The sequence below is a fragment of the Schistocerca serialis genome, chromosome 6, assembly GCF_023864345.2.
Source record: "Schistocerca serialis cubense isolate TAMUIC-IGC-003099 chromosome 6, iqSchSeri2.2, whole genome shotgun sequence".
Lineage (NCBI taxonomy): Eukaryota > Metazoa > Arthropoda > Insecta > Orthoptera > Acrididae > Schistocerca > Schistocerca serialis.
In genome coordinates, this window is record NC_064643.1 from 560,861,250 (window position 1) to 560,880,489 (window position 19,240).

Consider the following 19,240-nt stretch of genomic DNA (forward strand, 5'->3'; position numbering starts at 1 on the left):
TGTGGAGACTAGCTTAGCCACAGCCTGGGGGATGTTTCCAGAATGAGATTTTCACTCTGCAGCAGAGTATGCGCTGATATGAAACTTCCTGGCGGATTAAAACTGTGTGCCCGACCGAGACTCGAACTCGGGACCTTTGCCTTTCGCGGGCAAGTGCTCTACCATCTGAGCTACCGAAGCACGACTCACGCCTGGTACTCACAGCTTTACTTCTGCCAGTATCTCGTCTCCTACCTTCCAAACTTTACAGAAGCTCTCCTGCGAAACTTGCAGGACTAGCACTCCTGAAAGAAAGGATATGTGGGAACCTATTTTGAATCTCAGACCTTCAGTAGCAGTCTACAGTGGGGCACTGTGTAATTTCCAGAAATCTGCAAATATGTGATGTACCTGTTGTGCTTTATTCATGGTTTGTGGGATATCATGTGAAATAACAAGTTGAGTTTTGCATAAGCGGTTCTTTCTAAATCCAGCTATGAGGGGATATGTGGGAGGCTTGGAGGTTGTTGTTGGACTGCCACTATCCATCACCTCTACAACATCCTCCAAACCTCCCCCACATCCCCTCATAGCTAACAAACCCTGCCCCACAGACCTACTACACTTACCTCACTACTAAAGCTCCTTCCCACCACCATATGGAATCCAGAACTCAAACAGACCTGAAACACAGTCGTGAACCTTTCCTCCAAAAGCCTTAGCTCTGCAGAAATATCAGTGCTTTCCAAAGGCCTCACCTTTTGCCCCACTCCCAAATTCAGTCATATGGAACTTGGTAGATACCTTCTCTCCTTCTTCCTGTCCCTACAATAGAAAAACTTTTTGTCGCCAACCCTACCAATCAGACTCAATCAGAGACCAATGTTGAACCCTCCTTGACTCATTTCACTGCTCCATCCAACTGTGATCCACCCCCACTGCCCCCAAATCATGCCCTGCTAACCTTCCAGAATTTATAATCTTGAACCTTGCCTCATCATCATTCCCAAAATCCCTCAACATGCAAACTAACCTTACATCCATGGTACAAACAGCAATCAACCACCTAAGAGCTGATCCGGACCTTATAACCCTACCTGGTGACAAAGGCTCTACCACTGTTGTTTTGAACTGTGAAGATTAGCTGGCGGAAGGACTCCACTCACTGCCAGACTCATCCACCTACAAACCCTACCACATTGACCCCATTTCAGAAATCCAACAGGATCTCCAGTCTCTTCTTAAGTCCTTAGGCTCATCCCAGAACCTCTCCCTGGAGTCCATTTCTCTCCTCACTCCTACCACTCCCCACACTCATATCTTCTACATGTTTCCTATAAAGTCCATAAACTCAACCACCCAGGATGCCCCATTGTGGCCAGTTACTGAGCCCCCACTGAGAGAATCTATGCTGTCATAGACCAACACCTTCAGCCTATTACTGACAACCTGCCCTCCATTATAAAAGCCACCAGCGATTTCATCCATTGACACTCTGCAGTTCCTGCTCCTTTAACACATGGTGCCCATGACATTACCACTGTTTAACACTGTTGTTGTTGTGGTCTTCAGTTCTGAGACTGGTTTGATGCAGCTCTTCATGCTACTCTATCCTGTGCAAGCTTCTTCATCTCCCAGTACTTACTGCAACCTACATCTTTCTGAATCTGTTTAGTGTATTCATCTCTTGGTCTCCCTCTACGATTTTTACCCTCCACGCTAAAATTGTGATCCCTTGGTGCCTCAGAACATGTCCTACCAACCGGTCCCTTCTTCTTGTCAAGTTGTGCCATAAACTCCTCTTCTTGCCAATTCTATTCAATACCTCCTCATTAGTTATGTGATCTACGCATCTAATCTTCAGCATTCTTCTGTAGCACCACATTTCAAAAGCTTCTATTCTCTTCTTGTCCAAACTATTTATCGTCCATGTTTCACTTCCATACAAGGCTACACTCCATACAAATACTTTCAGAAACGACTTCCTGACACTTAAATCTATACTCGATGTTAACAAGTTTCTCTTCTTCAGAAACGCTTCCCTTGCTATTGCCAGTCTATTGAACACTATCTTTCCTAATTCCCGATGGATTCCAGACCTACAACCTCCTTCCTAATTGCCATCACCAACTATATCCTCACCCACAATTACTTCTCCTTTGAAGGCATTACCTACAAACAAATCTGGGGTATGGCGGTGGGCATTCACATGGAACTGTCCTATGCCAACCCGTTCATGGGCCATCTAGAAGACTCCTTCCTAAATGCCCAGAATCCCAAACCCCTCACCTGATTCTGATTCATTGACGACATCTTCAAGATCTGGGTTGAGGGTGAGGGCACCCAATTCACATTCCTCAAGAACCTCAACACCTTCTCCCTCATTTGCTTCACCTGGTAATACTCAAACGAACAAACCACCTTCCTCAATGTTGGCCCCACCTTGAAGATGGTTACATCAGTATCCCCATCCATATCAAACCTACAAACCATCAGCAATACCTCCACTCCGACAACTGCCATCCATTCATACCAAGAAGTCCCATCCATACAGCCTAGCCAATCATAGCTGCTGCATCCATTATGACAAGCAGTCCCTCTTGGAATATACCAAGGCTCTCACTGAGGCCTTCACAGACAATAATTACCTTCCCAACCGTGTACAAAATTCTACAAAAACAGATCTCCCATGCCTTATACCTCTCCAGTCATCCACCACCTCCCAAAGTCACACCATTGGACCACAGAAGAGCATTCCCCTTTTGACTCAGGGATACCCAGCACTGGAGCAACTGAACCACATTCTCCACCAGGGTTTTGACTACCTCACGTCGTGACCTGAAATGGAGAATGTCCCACCCATTATCCTTCTCACCCCTCCCACAGTAGTATTCTGCCATCCACCGAACCTACACAATATCCTCCGCCATCCCTACACAGCTCCTGCTCCCAAACACTTGACCCATGGCTCATACCCTGTAATAGACCTAGGTGCAAGACCTGTCTTATACATTCTCCCACCACCACTGTCCATTCACAAGCATCACCAACCCCATCAAAGGCAAGGCTACCTGTCAATCCAGTCATGTGATCTACAAGCTAAACTGCAATCACTGTGCTGCATTCTACTTGGGCATGACTACCAAAAAGCACCAACGAACTGTTGTCAATAAACAGATGGACCACCTCATTGCTGAGCATGCTGCCCAACTTGACTTTCTTCATTACAATAACTGCTTTACAGCTTGTGCCATCTGGATCCCTCCCACCAACACCAGGTTTTCTAATTGCGCAGGTGAGAACTCTCTCTGCAATATATCCTATGTTCCCGTAACTCTCCTGGCCCCAACCATCATTAGTTATCCTTACCCATGTAATCACAACCTTGTTCCCATTCCAGCACTACACCACCTTCTATTCCATCAATTCACCCACAGTCTTTTTACTTCTCTCTTTTCCTGCTAATCCCCGGCCCCCCATCCTGTCCTCCCTCTAATGTTCCGGCTGCACCTAGCTGCCATACCCTCTCTCCACCTTGCCCCTGTATGCTCCAACAAGCAGCACTTTACTGTCCCCCACCCATATCCTGCTCATGTGTGTGTGTGTGTGTGTGTGTGTGTGTGTGTGTGTGTGTGTGTGTGTGTGTGTGTGTGTGTGTGTTTGTGTGTGTTCGTGTCTGTTGCCTATCTCCAATGAAGGCCTTGTTGGCCAAAAACTAACTCTCTGACAGCGTTTTTGTTGTGCTTTTCTGTGATGGCGCTTCAGCTATACGGGATGTAGCAACTGCCCTTTTCAAGGAAATTTATTGTGTTCAGTCAGATTATGTTCTAGAGTTCTGCAGCATACGAATGTCAAGGTTACAGGTCTGTAATTTTGGGGGTTCAATCATTTATTCTTATTATATGCAGGAGTCACCTGCACTTTTTTCCAGTCACTAGAGATTTTATTCTGGTGAGAGATTCATGATAAATGCAAGCTAGGTAAGGGGTCAGTGCTGTGGAGTACTCTCTGTAAACCAAACTGGATTCTCTGGTAATTCATTGAGGACAATGGGACACGAGCTGGACTTGAAGTACTTCAATAATTAAAACTGAAACCAACAGCTGAACTGTAAATCACATGTTGTTTATTCAAAACGTGCTACCAGTTTCAATGCGAAAAAGCATCTCTTTGGGCCCCAAGTGATCTCTGCAATCAACATACGAACCACAGTGACAAAGACCAACAGAGTCTTCAAATGGAAACAGTGCATCTTATTAAGCATGTTATGCCATCATGTGCAACCAAGAAAGTCGATTGTAGCAGAGCCAAAATGAACTTGATTCTGTAACTTCCAGTAACAAGCCCACCAATAGTCAGAAAACAATTCCATTTGGAGCTGGAGACTTACTTGTTTTCAACTCTTTCAGTTGCTTCTCAATGCAAGGGACACCTACTTCTATGTCCGTCCCTCCCTCCCCCTCTTCAGTTTTTGTTTTACTACCTTCTATTAACATATCAGATAAGTCAGTGAGTGATAGGATAGAAGCCTTTGACCGACCTAGCGATTTTACAGAGGACCAGAATTTTCTTAGTTTCTTTGAAAGACCTTTGCTAAGGTTGGATGGTGGAGATTGTTGTATGCTTCACATATCAATCTTTTTATAGATGCATTAATTTCTACTTACTTTTGCCTGTTGACATTTCCATGTTCTCTTCTGACCTGAGAGAGCAACAATCTCTGCTTTTCAGCATTTTCTGAATTCTGCTATTAAACCATGGTGGGTATTTTCCTTCCTTAATCCATGTACTCAGCACATACTGTTTGTATGTGTTTCCTTTCCATTGACATTATTTTTGATTTATTTACAGATACAACCATTTCATAACTTTGTAAAATGTTATTCAGTTAAAAACATTTTCTTGTAAATGCTTAAACTGCCTGTTAGAAGAATTTAGCCTTCTGAAAATAAAACAGTGTTAATAAACTTGTTCCTTCTCTGACATTTCCTTGGGTTTTTAGAATTACATTTGTCTAGAACTTTGTTGATATGTGTAACAATAAGGACTGGTGAGAGGTCACCCCCCCCCCCCCTTTTTGTCCCTGGTTCACAGTCAATAACTCTTCATTTATACTAATTTTAGCATTATTGTATAGTGATTTAATGGCATTCAACAAATTTAGGGTACATTACAGTCAATGAGTATTTGCCGTAATTTCATCCTACCTACCTTATCAAAGACCTTCTCATAGTCCAGGAAGAGTAGAAATAGTGATTTGTAGAAATCTCATCTCTATTCTATCAATTGTTTTATACCAAAAGTTGCATCTGAACAGGACATATCTTTATGGAAGTTGCATTAATCTTCTCGTAAAAATGTTTCTGCTATTGGCTGAAGTTTCCTTTTAATGGCAGATGGATAGATTTTGTAAGCAGTACTTAAAATTGACATACAACTGTAATTTGATCATTCGGTTTTATCTCTTTTTTTATATATACATACATACTTATAATTCTTAACAACTTCCTTGCCTCCAGAATTTTTCCCCATCACTAAATGTCATCCAGAAACAGCACAAATAACTTTTTCCATTTAATACTGGCATATATTAATAAGTTACAGTTTTATTCCATCTGCACCTTCAGCCTTTCTTTTTCTAGCCTCCTTTAAACTACTTTCTAAGGCTGTCATTGTGATTGAATTATATTGTCCAACACTCACAGTATAGATGTAGAAAGGCTTGTCTTCCTTGGATAATAGCTGCTTGTAATACTGCAACCATTCCTTTCCTGATATTATATCTATCTGTGCAATGTCATTGATTTCACTGGGAAAATTTTTGTATATTTTGAGTACAAACTTTGGAGCTCCAGTTAAATCATGTTCTAATCTGTTAACAGTTCTTTCACAGCTACCTCTGTTTGCTTGTCTAGCAAGTTTGTGAACTACCACTCTTTGTTTAGCTGACTGGGTAGCTATTTTCCTGACTTTTTTGTCTTTTCCTCAGAAACCTGACAAGCGAAATCTTGGATCGCCAGTAAAAATGATTAGTATCAGTTTCAGCTCCTCTAAACACACTTATGTCCTGGAAATGATCAAATTTTCTCATTTGCTACTGTGTAGCCTATAATAGATCTGTTTCCCCCAGCTGACAAAGTGTACTTGTGAATATCTTTATGTGGATGATAAGGTATTAATAATTAAAGTTATTGTGCAGAAATCAATAAGCTGGCATCTGTTTGAATTCAGAATTCACTCTCCATGTTGTCCAGTGGTAGAAGGTACAATTCTGTTACCAATTTTTGTCTTTAAAGTACCGGATATTATCAGATAGTTATTTTTTTCTTGTGTCATTCAGTGTTCTTTGTGGCTGGTTAGAAAACACCTTTGTTTCTTAATTTTGTCCCTTTGTTGGTGCATATACTCCAATGATGTTGGAATGCAGTTTTCCAGTTTTGAAAATAAAATTATGTCATAATTTGTATGATATGAGAATGAATTAAAACCGTATATTTACAGTATGTGTGATATTTTGTTTGATCTTGGAGCTGGTGGATAGAAATCAACTAGACGTCATCGGTTCTAGTAATATGCAGCCTAAACATGAACAATTTGCTTTGTCTGTTTTTCAGTTAACAGTTGGTGTCATAGGGCAGCAGGAAACAGTGTTTGACAAACCAATGACTCCAGCTGAGATACGACAAGTAATATACTCCACAATACAGCCATATGATGTTATTCAAGCAGTTCTTCAGCAAGAGGTAGTTTTGTACTGTGGACGTCTGATTGCCACCAATCCGGAAATGTTCAAGGGTATATTAAAAATTAGAGTTGGGTAAGTTTCACTTCTGTCATCAAAACACAAATATAATCATTGATTTACTAATTATTAGTGAATTTTGAATTACTTCAGTATAACATTTGAATGGATTTTTATTCAGCTCAAAACAAATGACGGAATCTGTTTGTAGTTTTCATTACCTGTGTTTTAGTGAATATTACCTTGGTCTTTGGATTATAAACAGTATCTCTATTCGACATTAGTGTAGGTGCTGTGAATAAAGCTCAGATGTCGTGATGATTGACATCTTTGCACTGTAAATGGAAAAAACTGTTATTTCTACAAACAAGTCTATTATTTTGTTTAGTATCAGCAGAGCAACATAAAGTGCAGACAACACATGAATTAATATCATTGTAGAGTACACTACTTGACCTAACATTCACATGTTTTAACATTACAAATCCTGGATATGATAGTAAGGCATCTGAATCTCCACTTTGAGGAAGTGTTTTGATATTTGTTTAATTTTAAAAATAATTCAAAGAGATAATGTAGCATGTTGATTTGATAAACCGGACTTTGAGCTATTAATCTTTGTTCAAGCTAGATACTGAATTTTGTGTTTGATCTTGAAAGAATGTACTGCTGAAAACACTTTGTGAGCTAATTCTATGTTTATTTATGTTGTAATAAAATCAGATTTGTCCAAAATTGTTATAAAAATACCTCACAGAGACAGTGGGTGTCAGAGACTGCTAACACACACAAAATAGCATGTTTAAAAATTTTAATAAGCTATTTCAATCTACTCTGTACTCACTATTTAATTTTTTTAAAATACTAATTATAAGTTTGTATTAGAACACTAAGTCAACAACATTACACATATTTTCAAATGCAGTAGTGTTAACATTACACTTTAAGAGGTAATCTTAAATTTGAAGAATTTTGCTGTAAAAAGTACCATTGTTACTAACATATCATGTAATGGTAAAACATATTTTGACATTAAGTGGTGAATGGTTGTAAATAATCAGTAATCTATAATTATTGTTCAAATAATGTGATATAGCGGCATTTTTTATCACAGGCCATAAATATTATGCATATCTCATTTTTTCTTATTACTTATTCTACATGACAAAGCCATAGAATGGATACCGTATTTACTCGAATCTAAGCTGCACTTTTTTTCCAGTTTTTGTAATCCAAAAAACTGCCTGCGGCTTAGAATCGAGTGCAAAGCAAGCGGAAGTTCTGAAAAATGTTGGTTGGTGCCGCCACAACTAACTTCTGCCGTCGAATATATGTAGCGCTACACAGGCATGCTTTGTAGGCACAAAGATAAATACTGGTGCCAAAACCTCTGCGTCAGTAAATAAATGTTTTTTAAAAAAGTTGGAAGACGAGCTTTTTTTCTCAGCCCCGAGTTTCGACCACTGCATTTTCATACATTATCCAATGAAGTAAATACAAATTTCGTATTGTTCATCTTCTAATGTAGCAGAATTTCAGTGTACTACGAAAATCCGACCGGCAAGACTGTTTGGGATGTTTGTCAATATGGCCAACTCTACATTCTGAATTTTTTCCTACCTGTGAGAAGAGATGGTTGCTAATAGGAACCTGATGAAATGTGAATCACATGCAGTATTCTCTTCACCATAAGAATAATACGAATATAAACATTTTGCCATGTATTCTTTCATGTCTGCTGCTATCTCATTTAAATCCTGTCTGCGTAATAAATTACGAAACTAGAGTGAAACAGCAGACGCGGAAGAATATACGTATCATGTTATGTTTATATTCGTATTATTCTTATGCCTAATAGTGATATAGTCAGAATGAAGCACGGCAACTGACTAGATTTTTAAATCTAAGATGACTCTAATTTCTGTGCAGAATTTGATGTACTACAGAAGCAGCCGCAAAGATTTTCAAACGGAGAAAAATTTTCGCCTAACTCTTGTTCAGAACAAGTTCTATCATACGCAGTCTATTATTTGGTTCTTGTTGATCATTATCAAATAAAGCAGCAGTGTAAGTAACAACAAATAGCAGTCTCTTGTCATTGTTTCGCTAATGAGACGATTCCTCCCTTTTTTTAATTGTAAGCGGCGGTAGTGTGCACAAAAGCAAGCCGTGCCGCGAGCGGCGACAGGCTGTAAACACACACTATCAGAATGCGACAGACAATGCATGACACAGTACAGCTTAGAGTGATGTAAACACCTGTAACAAAGAAAACGGCACTTATCAGATCATAGCAAAATAAGCAATCGATTCAAACCAGACGAAGCACACGAAAAAGGAAGGGTACCCGTATAAATACGGACGGAGCGCCTGACGCATAACAATGGCTACCTGGTAAAGCTTTACTGCTAAGCTTACGACTCGAACCAAACTACTGTAGCTGTATCGTCATTCATTCGACCTAAATTGTGTCTCATATTACAATGGACCAACTTTATTTCGATTTGGAGGTGTGGCCTAAAACTTTTCTCTCCCCTTGAATTTCGAGTCTCAAATTTCAGGTGCGGCTTAGATTCGGGAAATTTTTTTTACTTTATTTCAAGTCTCATTTTTCAGGTGCGGCTTAGATTCGAATGCGGCTTAGATTCGAGTAAATATGGTATTCATGGAGTTTTTCAAAAATTGTTAACATCTCCTCTTTTATAATCATCAGTGGTTTGCTACATTTGTTGCAATGTTCTCTGTAAGCCATAATACTTCTAGTACCAGTTTCATCTTTGTAGGAAACCATTGTGTGTATCAGATGCCTGTACAATTTAGTAAATCATATCCCAAATGTTCCCACTTTAAGCTGTGTACACAAATGCAAATACTTAAAACTAAACTGAATATCATCCTGAAACCCATTCCTACAGCCCAACTAGGGTGAGGGATTGTGTCAGGTGAATTGAGTGAGAAGAACAAGAAAGAAGGAAGTGGAGGAATGAAGGGGGTGGGCCGGCCGGTATGGCCGTGCGGTTCTAGCCGCTTCAGTCTGGAACCGCGTGACCACTACGGTCGCAGATTCGAATCCTGCCTCAGGCATGGATGTGTAGGATGTCCTTAGGTTAGTTAGGTTTAAGTAGTTCTAAGTTCTAGGGGACTGATGACCACAGATGTTAAGTCCCATAGTGCTCAGAGCCATTTGAACCATTTTTGAAGGGGTTGGGAGGCAGCAAGGGAACAGGATAGGGATAGGAATGTGGCTTGAGTTAGGTTGTCCTGGTGCAAACTGAGGAAGTTGCCCATTACACACAGTGAATTGAATGAGTGGATAGGAAAGGAAGTAATTAGAATAGAGGGGGTAAGACAAGAGTGTAGTTAGAAGAGAGGATGAGACAGACTGTGGAGAGAACACTGTGGGTGCAAATTAATTGCATGAACTGAGATGCACAGGGATGGAGGTGGAGGCAAGGGACACGGGCAAGGGGAGACTGAGGCCACACAGATTACAGGATGAAAAGGTGTGTTGTAAGAACACCTTCTTGGCCATGGTTTGGTGGTGGCCATTCATTCGGGGGGACAACTGGTTAATGATCGTGCCCACATAAAGGCTGTACAGAAGTTACAGCAGAGCTGGTGTATGATATGACTGCTTTCACAAGTGGCCCTACCTTTGATAGAACAGGATAAGCCTGTGATGAAAGTATGATACGATTTATTGTGTGAGAACATAGGACAAAGGATATGACCCTTGTGGCTATATTTTTGGAGCAGTTGTGGCATGAAGATGAACCATGGTATGGACAGCAGAATATTCCATAGGGAGAGGTGCAAAAGATGTTCTTCATTTCAGGGCAGAATGAAAGATATGTGAAGCTCTGTCAGAGGATGTGCTAAATTTGTTTCATTCTGGGGTAGAAATGGGTAATGAGGGGTTAAGGGGCATGTACTCCTTACAGCATATCATCCAATACCATAATCCTCCTGCCTCTATGTCCTCTAGCCCCTCTACCATAGCCAACTCAACCTTTCCTCATGCCTCCTACTTCACTCCATTAATCTGCAGGCACATGTAAACAATAATTAGCATGTGTGAGTTTCTGCATAACAGTACATTCAACATTCTGTAACTAAATGTGTGTCGAGCATAAAATAATAGTGAAGATAAATTTTCATGTGTTTTCTTCACAGTGGAGTTTCTGTACTGTTGCAACAGTTCTCTCACAGCAACCATAACATTCAAGTCATCAAATTACATTAAAAAATAATAAAAAACACATACATTTAACAATATGACTTATTTCCTGCAATGCATTCATTGTGCATTAAATAAATTAATCAAAAAAGAGATTGTGACACACAGTAGTAAATGTTCTGATGATAAAAATTAAATCATTATATTACTTTCACAGTCCATCACTACTTTTTTATATCAGTCAAAATGAAACCGATGTACTAAATGGAAATATAAAACATCTTGAAAATTTCGTGAAAATGTTTCTTATGACTGAGTAAAACACGTGAAGGTATTTGTAATGATTAAGCAGTTCATCATGTAACTACTTTATTACAGCCATTCAAAATCTCCTAATAAGATACAGTTGTGAAACATTTGATCATCTTCTTGTAAAATATTTCTCTGTTATCCAAAACCATACAGGGTGCATTCCATAAGTAATGCGAGCAAATTCATAAAAAATCTTTTATTGAATATATTTGTAGAAATAGTCAAAAATTTTCAAAATAGCACACTCTTGCATTGATACACTTCTGGAGGCGGTGTTTCCATGCCTGGAAGACATCCTGGAATGCCTTTTCCGGAATGCCCTTTAGAGCTGATGTAACATGCACCTGGATGCTTTCAATCGTGTCCCAATATTTTCCTTTCATGACTCTTTTTATCCGAGGAAACAAAAAAAAAAGGTCAGCGGGATCCAGGTCAGGAATGTAGGGAGGCTGTGAAACCAATCTGGTCTTGGTCCTGGCCAGGAAGTCATTGACAATGAAGGCGCTGTGACTCAGCACGTTGTCGTGGTGAACTTTCCACATGTCCTGGCTGTCACTTTGGCAGCGTGAGATCCTCCTTTTCAGTCTTTTGAGCACTTCCAAGTAGAAATCTGAGTTCACTGTAGTCCCGGCAGGTATGAATTTGTGGTGGACAATGCCTCTGATGACAAAGAAATCAATGAGCAAGGTTTTGATCCTGGACTTGCTCATGCACGCCTTCTTGGGACAGGGCGACGATGGGGTGTGCCACTCTGAACTCTGCCATTTTGTCTCCGAGTCATACTCAAAAATCCATGACACATCACAAGTGATAACTGAGTTTAAGAAATGAAGATCATTTTCACACATTTCCAACATTTCTCGGAACCACATGTGCTTGTGTTCATCGGTCAACACTTTTGGGATGAGTTTGGCACACATCTTTCTCATGTTCAAATCTTCAGTCACAATGTGGAAAACGGTTGTTTTTGACATATTTAGAATTTGTGGTATCACTTGAAGGCTCAGCCTTCTGTCAGAGTTCAAACAATCGCACACACGTGTCACATTTTCATTGACTCATGCGGTTGATGGCCGTCCACTGCGAGGTTCATCGGTGATCTCCTCTTGGCCCTCCATAAATGACTTGTGCCATCGGAAAACTTATGGTTTGGACAAGCAATCAGTCCCAAAGACATGCTGAAGTAATGGAAACGTTTCGATGGCAGACTTCCCAAGTTTAATGCAAAATTTGATAGCATACTGTTGCTCTATAGAATGATCCATTGTGCCATGTCACATAAACTCAAAATGGGGTTGACAGAAATGCACATCCTGACTCTCCAGCAGTTCACACCCTAATGAGACAAAGAGCATTTTGAAGCTAACACCCCCCTCCACTTAGCCCAGCCAGTTACAAGATGTTGTGGTATACCATTGCATCAGAAAAAAAATTGGTTACAATACTTATGGAACACACTCTGTATATCTGGAAGAGAGTCAGCAAACTGACACTATCATAAAATAATGATTGAAATATTCCAATTACCGTGTAACAGCATAACGTCCAATATCTTCAACATACATCTTGTAGAATCTTCCTGATGCACTTCATAGTAGTTTTCAGAGTTTGGACGAAGATGTAGATTCACAGATATGGAACATGTTCATAGAAATACTGCCTTTCAGTACCATAGATGTCTTTGACAGACAGAAGAAAATAAATTCTCTGACAAAGCAGAGATCACAGAGGACTCTAGCTCCTGCTAACATAACAGGATAAGATGAGATGTCAATTACAGCAACAGATAAGAACTTAGAAGGTGCAACAAGTGCAGTTGATTTGTCAGAGACAAAGAAAGGAACACTTTTATCAAAATGTACACATGTGACAAAGATGGGCTGTAATAGGAAAAGAGGAGAGAGCAAAGGAAAGAAAAATCAGTATTATATGTAGAGTATAGAATATAGGCAGAGTGGGGGTGAGAAAGGAAAGAATGAGAAATCAGTTGTAAATATGCAGAGGAGGGAGTAACAAGGAGAGCTGGTGTGAACTGAGGTTAGGTAAGCACAAGAATAAAGCATGCACTGGCTATTAAGTTCATGCCTACAATATTCTGTGATGCTAGAGCCAGGAGGAATACTAAATTTCCTGTGTGCTGCAACAGGCAATTTGATCATAATTGTTGTACAAAAAAGTGTGTTTTGTCACAGAGTTTGAGTGTTGTGTGTCTGTTCCCTGTCTGTATTCATTTAGCCCACCACAAAAATGTGAACTGAATAGTGAAACAATGGAAACCCCAGGTAGGAATATTGATAGCGTAGGAAAAGGTAGATTGCTGCTTACTGTAAAGAAGACATGTTACGCTTCAGACAAGCACAATTAAAGGACGCTTACATAGAGCTTTCAGCCACAGCCTCCATCAGTGAAAGAGAAACACACACCATTCATACACACAAGCAAGCACACCTCATGCACACATGATTGCCTCCTCCAGCATCTTGGACCGGAATGCAACAATCATGCAAGATGCAAGCAGCACTCTGGAGAGGCGGGGGAAGGGAAGGGATAGTAGTAAGCGGGTGGGGAGAGAGATGAATGCTATCTTGGAGTCCGAAATCAAGCACATTATGTTAAGCTGCATGTTGTGCCACAGGGTGGTCTACTTTGTTCTTGACCACAATGTGGCGACATTCATCCTGGTGAACAGCCACTGCCAAAATGTGGCCAAGAACAAATTAGACTGTCCTGTGGCACAACATGCAGCCAAACATAACATGCTTGATTTCAGTGGCTGCTTCACTACTCAAGCTATGTGGACCATCTCCTCAACCACCAGCTTTTCTGAACTGCACAGATGGGAGTTATCTATACAATACATTCTCTGCTTCCATAATTATCCCAGCCTCAACCTACGGTAATAAGCCATTCCCAAAACCTCCATGCAACAGTTTCTAACCCCTCCATCCTATCATCTCCTTCCCTTCTCATCTCCCATCCTCTTTGTTTGCTGCCCGCTGCCAATGCACCCATCCATCTTTCCCCACTGCTCTGCTTTTTCATTCCTTTGCCCCCCACCTGCCTGCCCCACAAGCTCCAGATGCTGCACCTGTTGGCATTCTAGTTCCTACACACTCCACCAGACAGCATTCATCTCTTCCCCCACTCCTGCACTACTATTTCATCCACTTCCCTGTGCCCTTTAGATTGCTGTTTCCACCCCACATAATAGTTGCATTCTGGTCCAAGCTGCTGGAGTTGTCAGTCATGTGTACATGAGATGTGCTTGCTTGTGTGTATGAAAGGTGTGTGTTTCTTTTTTACTGATCATGCCTGTGAGTGAAAGCTCTATGTAAGTGTCTTTGACTTGTGCCTGTCTGCAGTTTAACATGTCCTCTTTACAGTAAGTAGCAATCTATCCTTTCCTAGATTGGCGAACTGAATGGAGGTTGCATATCAGCTGATGACATTTCATGGTTTGTTTCACAGGTGGGTTTCTCAGTAGGTTTTACCATCTATTTTACAGTGTCATCTTGTGAGTTCTTGCTTCCCAAGTCATGTCTTATATTTATTAAATTTCAGGTGGGTTTTGGAGGCAATGAAACTGTACTTACAAATGAAATCAGACTCGAAGCCACTGGAACACCATAGCCCTTATGAAGTCAGAACTCTGTTACAGAAAGTCTTGACAGTGAGAGAATGGGCTGCTCAAGAAAAGTAAGTACACCAAAAATAATTTCTGTTCAGAGAGAAGTAAATTTTGTAACAATTTATCTCAGCTTGTGGAACAGAAATAAACTTCATTAACACTCATACAGGAAGAGTGGTCAGGAATGTTGCTTGTAAAATTTAGAGCAGTGAAATGCTTCCTGCATGATGTACTGAAGTTAGCGCTGAATGTCTTATTTGCTCTAATATAAGTATTTCTAATTACAGTGCTGTTGTTGCCACAGGTCTCGTAATTGATCCACATTTTACATTCTTTTGTAAGGACACTTTAAAAATATGAGGGTAACCCAAGAAGTAACAATCTGTTGATATTTCCATTGTACAAACTGAAATCAGTTATCTGTAAACACTGGTCAAAACAAGTTGGTATTGTGAATGAAATGTGTGCTACAAAGCTGCACCAACTATGAAGTCAGCAATGTTGTTCGATTTTTGTATGCTCATGCGTTGAAACTTGCTAAAATTTTCTGTCAACTAAAAAAAGACTAAGGTGATGCTGTAATGAACAAAAGAAGTGACAGAAAGTTATGTGAAATTTTCAATATGGATGAATAAATGTGAATGTCAAAACTCAACCCAAGAAAAAATCTATGAAGAACAAAGTCATGCAAGACCTCTTTCCACAAGACTTCCTAGGTGATAAGCATTTTGGAAATGATGTCGAGGGAAAGAGAGCGGTGAACAAATTGAAGCAACTGACAACACCACAGGAATTCTAAAGCTTGAAGACAGATATCACAAGTGTTTGAGTAATGAAAATGACTGTGTGGATAAATGAAACAAGCTCCAATTTTGTAAGCCTAGACCTACTCTGACAGACCCATTGTGCACAGAGTTGCTGTTTGGATAAGGCCCTTATTTGTACTGTGTGGTGAATTGGTGTCAGCGTGGTCTTTGCTATATAGATATCACTATGTTTCCTTCCTGTCATCTTTTTCAGAAATAGTGCCCAGTGGCTGTAATAACAACCTTTGAGTAGGTGGCAGATTTCTTGACTTGTGGGTTCTGGTGGATTCATCCTGAAATAAGAGAGGGATGGTGATGGTGTTCAATACTATTTATAGAAGCCAGTGAGCTATGCTGTTTCTCAAACTTGTGAACTGTACAGACAATTCATCTCACACCTAAACTGTTCATAATAATGATCTGCATTTATAATCAGTGAAAATTAGCTGCAGTCATACCTGCATATTATAAAGAGAAGTCTGTAGGATGTATACCAAAATTTAACTTTACTGTGTATTTTGATGGGCAGTGTAACAACATGAATTTCTGTAATAAAAGTCTCCTCTTGTACTTAGTAAAGCCAGTTGTCATTACTTCCTGTGTTACCCTCATACATGATTTATTACGTGTTCCAAGAGTATATTTTAGCAACATAATGCTAAGCATTTGAAAAACCAGAGGACTACTCAGAAATTCACTCACACATTCTGACTTCATGTTATGTAGATTCCAGTATAAAGAAAAGCCTCCAAGAATGTGGAGCAAGTTAAGAATACATAAGTACGGAGAAACAGCTGTGTGCTACATTAAATGCACTATCTCCAAAAGTTCACCATAATCAGTAAATGAAGGCATATTTCCTGAACAGAATTTCGAAATGGTTATAGACCAAATTAAAGCTTAATCACAAGGTGGTTTACAACAGTGGCCAAAGAATCTAATTGGAAAAGTTTTGAAACCAACGGTTCATCTTAAAGAGAAGTGACAGATGAAAATAATTGCTTCCACAACTACAGTAGATGTGGTTAACCATAGCTTCCACATGTTCTTGGCAGCAACATGAAATATTCTTTATGAATTAGTTTGAGATCTCCCGTGATAATTGACCCCATTCATGAGAAAGAGCTTGAGTGTAGGTCTGGTAGAATCTTTAATGTTGGTTATGAAGCTGCAAACTATCTCCACAGTGCATTGTGTACCTGTGTGTACCTGCTCTATATTATTCAGATACAGAGACCTTGCTAGTAGCCCATGTGATGCATACCTTTATCTGTGAGAAATTTATCCACCAGTGCAAGTGAGTGACCATTATTGCAGTTGTAACTGCTATACATTCAAATATTAGCAATATGAAGCCACTTCAGCATCAGTGTTGAGAATGTAAATGCATTTTTTTAAATAATTATTTATTTTTCAACTTAATCACCTGTTATTGATATTCTAATAAAAAATAATAAATTTTTGACAATATATTGTAATTGGATAGATAAAAAATTTGCTCACCAAGCAGTGGCAGGAAAACACACACATTAAAAAAGGTTTTACTCATGCAAGCTTTCAGAGTCAGTGGCTCCTTCTTCCAGCAGAAGAGTTGAAGGGGAAGGAAGAGTGCTAAAGGGACTGGAAGTGGAGAGATTTAGGTAAAGGGGTAGAGTTCAGAAAAGTCACCCAGAACCCCAAGTCAGGGGAGACTTACTGGATAGGATGAGAATTGTTGGGGACTGCATCAGAGGAGATTTGAAAACCTGAGAGCTTAAAGATGGAAGACAGGACAGTATGCAAGACAGAGTTTACTGCTAAAAGACTGTGCACGAGTTAATAAGAATGAAAAGCTAAGTGCATTATATGTAACAGATGTGGGAGGGTGGTGTAAAAAAATAGACAGGTCAGAAAATGAAAAGTGTAGAAAACTAAAAGAGAGTGAAGGCAGGAGTGGTTAATTTTAAGAAATGCTGAGATGGAAGAAATTAATGTAAATTAAGGCCAGAACCAAGGACATGTTATAGCACTAGTTCCTACTTGTGGAGTTCTGAGAAAATGATGTCTGGGGGAAGAATTCAAATGACGCGTGTGTTGAAACAGGCACCAAGGTCATGGCTGCCATTTTGTAAGAGCATGCTCTGCAACAGAATATTGTGCATAGGCAGAGGGTTATACTGGCAACACACAGTATCCTGTTGCAGAGCATGCTCTACAACATGACAGCCATGAGCTCGTTGCCAAAATAACTGGGCTCCTATCTGGACTGCCATTAGTGGACACACAGTACTGTAGGTGTAGCATATAGACCAACTTCTCTGAGCCCACAGTACACAATGTGAAGGAGAAACTGGAACTCAATAGGCACTATAAGCTCTGAAGACAATTATATATTGGATATCATTGGATTTTGGTCCTATTGTGGGGGTGATTTCCCTCCTTTGATCTAGCACTCACTTACAGCGGACATTTCCTGTGTGTGTCAGAGCCATTATCTAAACCTTAAAATTACACTTTGTGACTAATTCAACACATCTCAAGGGTGCCGTCTGCATTGAACTGTCTCAGGATATTCAAAGATGCTTTCACAAAGATTCTACCCTGCAAAATAGGATCCAGGTTTCATCTTTGTGATATGGAAAAGATTTTGAATATAGTGATTATCATTTCCTTTGAGTCACAGTTGCTGTTCAAAGCAGGAAGTTGCCTTCACTGTACAGTTTCTGCAGTTCAGTTTATAAAGAAACATTGGTAGCTAATTTACAGTGGTTGTTCATATTTTCTCATTCAGATTTCCTCATTTCCTGATTGTGCTTAACTTTAGGACTCTAATAAGTTAATGATCATTGACGATTGTTGCACATGTGAAAGTAGTCAGTATCAGTAGCTTTTCTTTATTTAAGGCTGAGAATACTGCAAGAGAAACGCTGTCCATAAACACAAGGAATTAACATTAAAAAATAAAAATTAGCTTATGTTGTTTTACTTCTACTGTTCTATAATTTTTATCTGCTACTGAAAACCTGGCAGTTCTGTAATTCAAAGGGAAATAATTACCTGTGTTGTGTAAAATTGAGGCATGTATCTTTTTGTATTTTGTTACTTATCTGAGTGCTATAGAGCATTTTTTTTATCAGTTAGGTTAACATGTATCATACATACTGTGCACCAATTCTTACATGCCTTAATAGTGCTGATGTTCTGGTCATCAGATGGAGTCTTAATGGCACTGATGTTTTGTTCATTTCCCTTCATGTACAGGGAAGATTTGAGTCACCGAAAGTGGGATGTTGAACAGTGGAAAGTGGAGAGAGGCTGATATCATCCTTCATAAATATTGAACTGAGGATTTTCCAACCAGATGTATTATTGTCTATTAGCACTTTTAAGAAAGAATAAATAAACATTAGTATTTATTTTTATTGCTCATTTTACTAAATTTGCTCTGAGTCTTTTGCTGTCTTCTAACTACATAGCTATTATTTACAAGGTATTCTGTTTTGTATAGCTCTTTAATCTCTTTTCTAACTTTTCACATAAAATTATTTCCTGGTGGAACATGCTACTTTAAGTGTGTAATAACCCTTTTCTGTGGGTAAATTGTATCTACTTTTTGT

General features: G+C 39.5%; 1 protein-coding gene across 5 annotated transcripts in view; it reads left to right on the forward strand.

Annotated features, from left to right (window-relative positions):
* The window catches only part of LOC126485127 (probable phosphorylase b kinase regulatory subunit beta), a 188,420-nt gene that overhangs the window by 135,677 nt on the left and 33,503 nt on the right, over positions 1 to 19,240 (forward strand). For all 5 annotated transcript variants that reach the window (XM_050108765.1, XM_050108766.1, XM_050108767.1 and 2 more), the window contains 2 exons: positions 6,594 to 6,796; positions 14,772 to 14,906. In XM_050108765.1, coding sequence (XP_049964722.1) covers positions 6,594 to 6,796; positions 14,772 to 14,906 — 338 coding nt within the window. The remainder of the gene's footprint in view (positions 1 to 6,593; positions 6,797 to 14,771; positions 14,907 to 19,240) is intronic.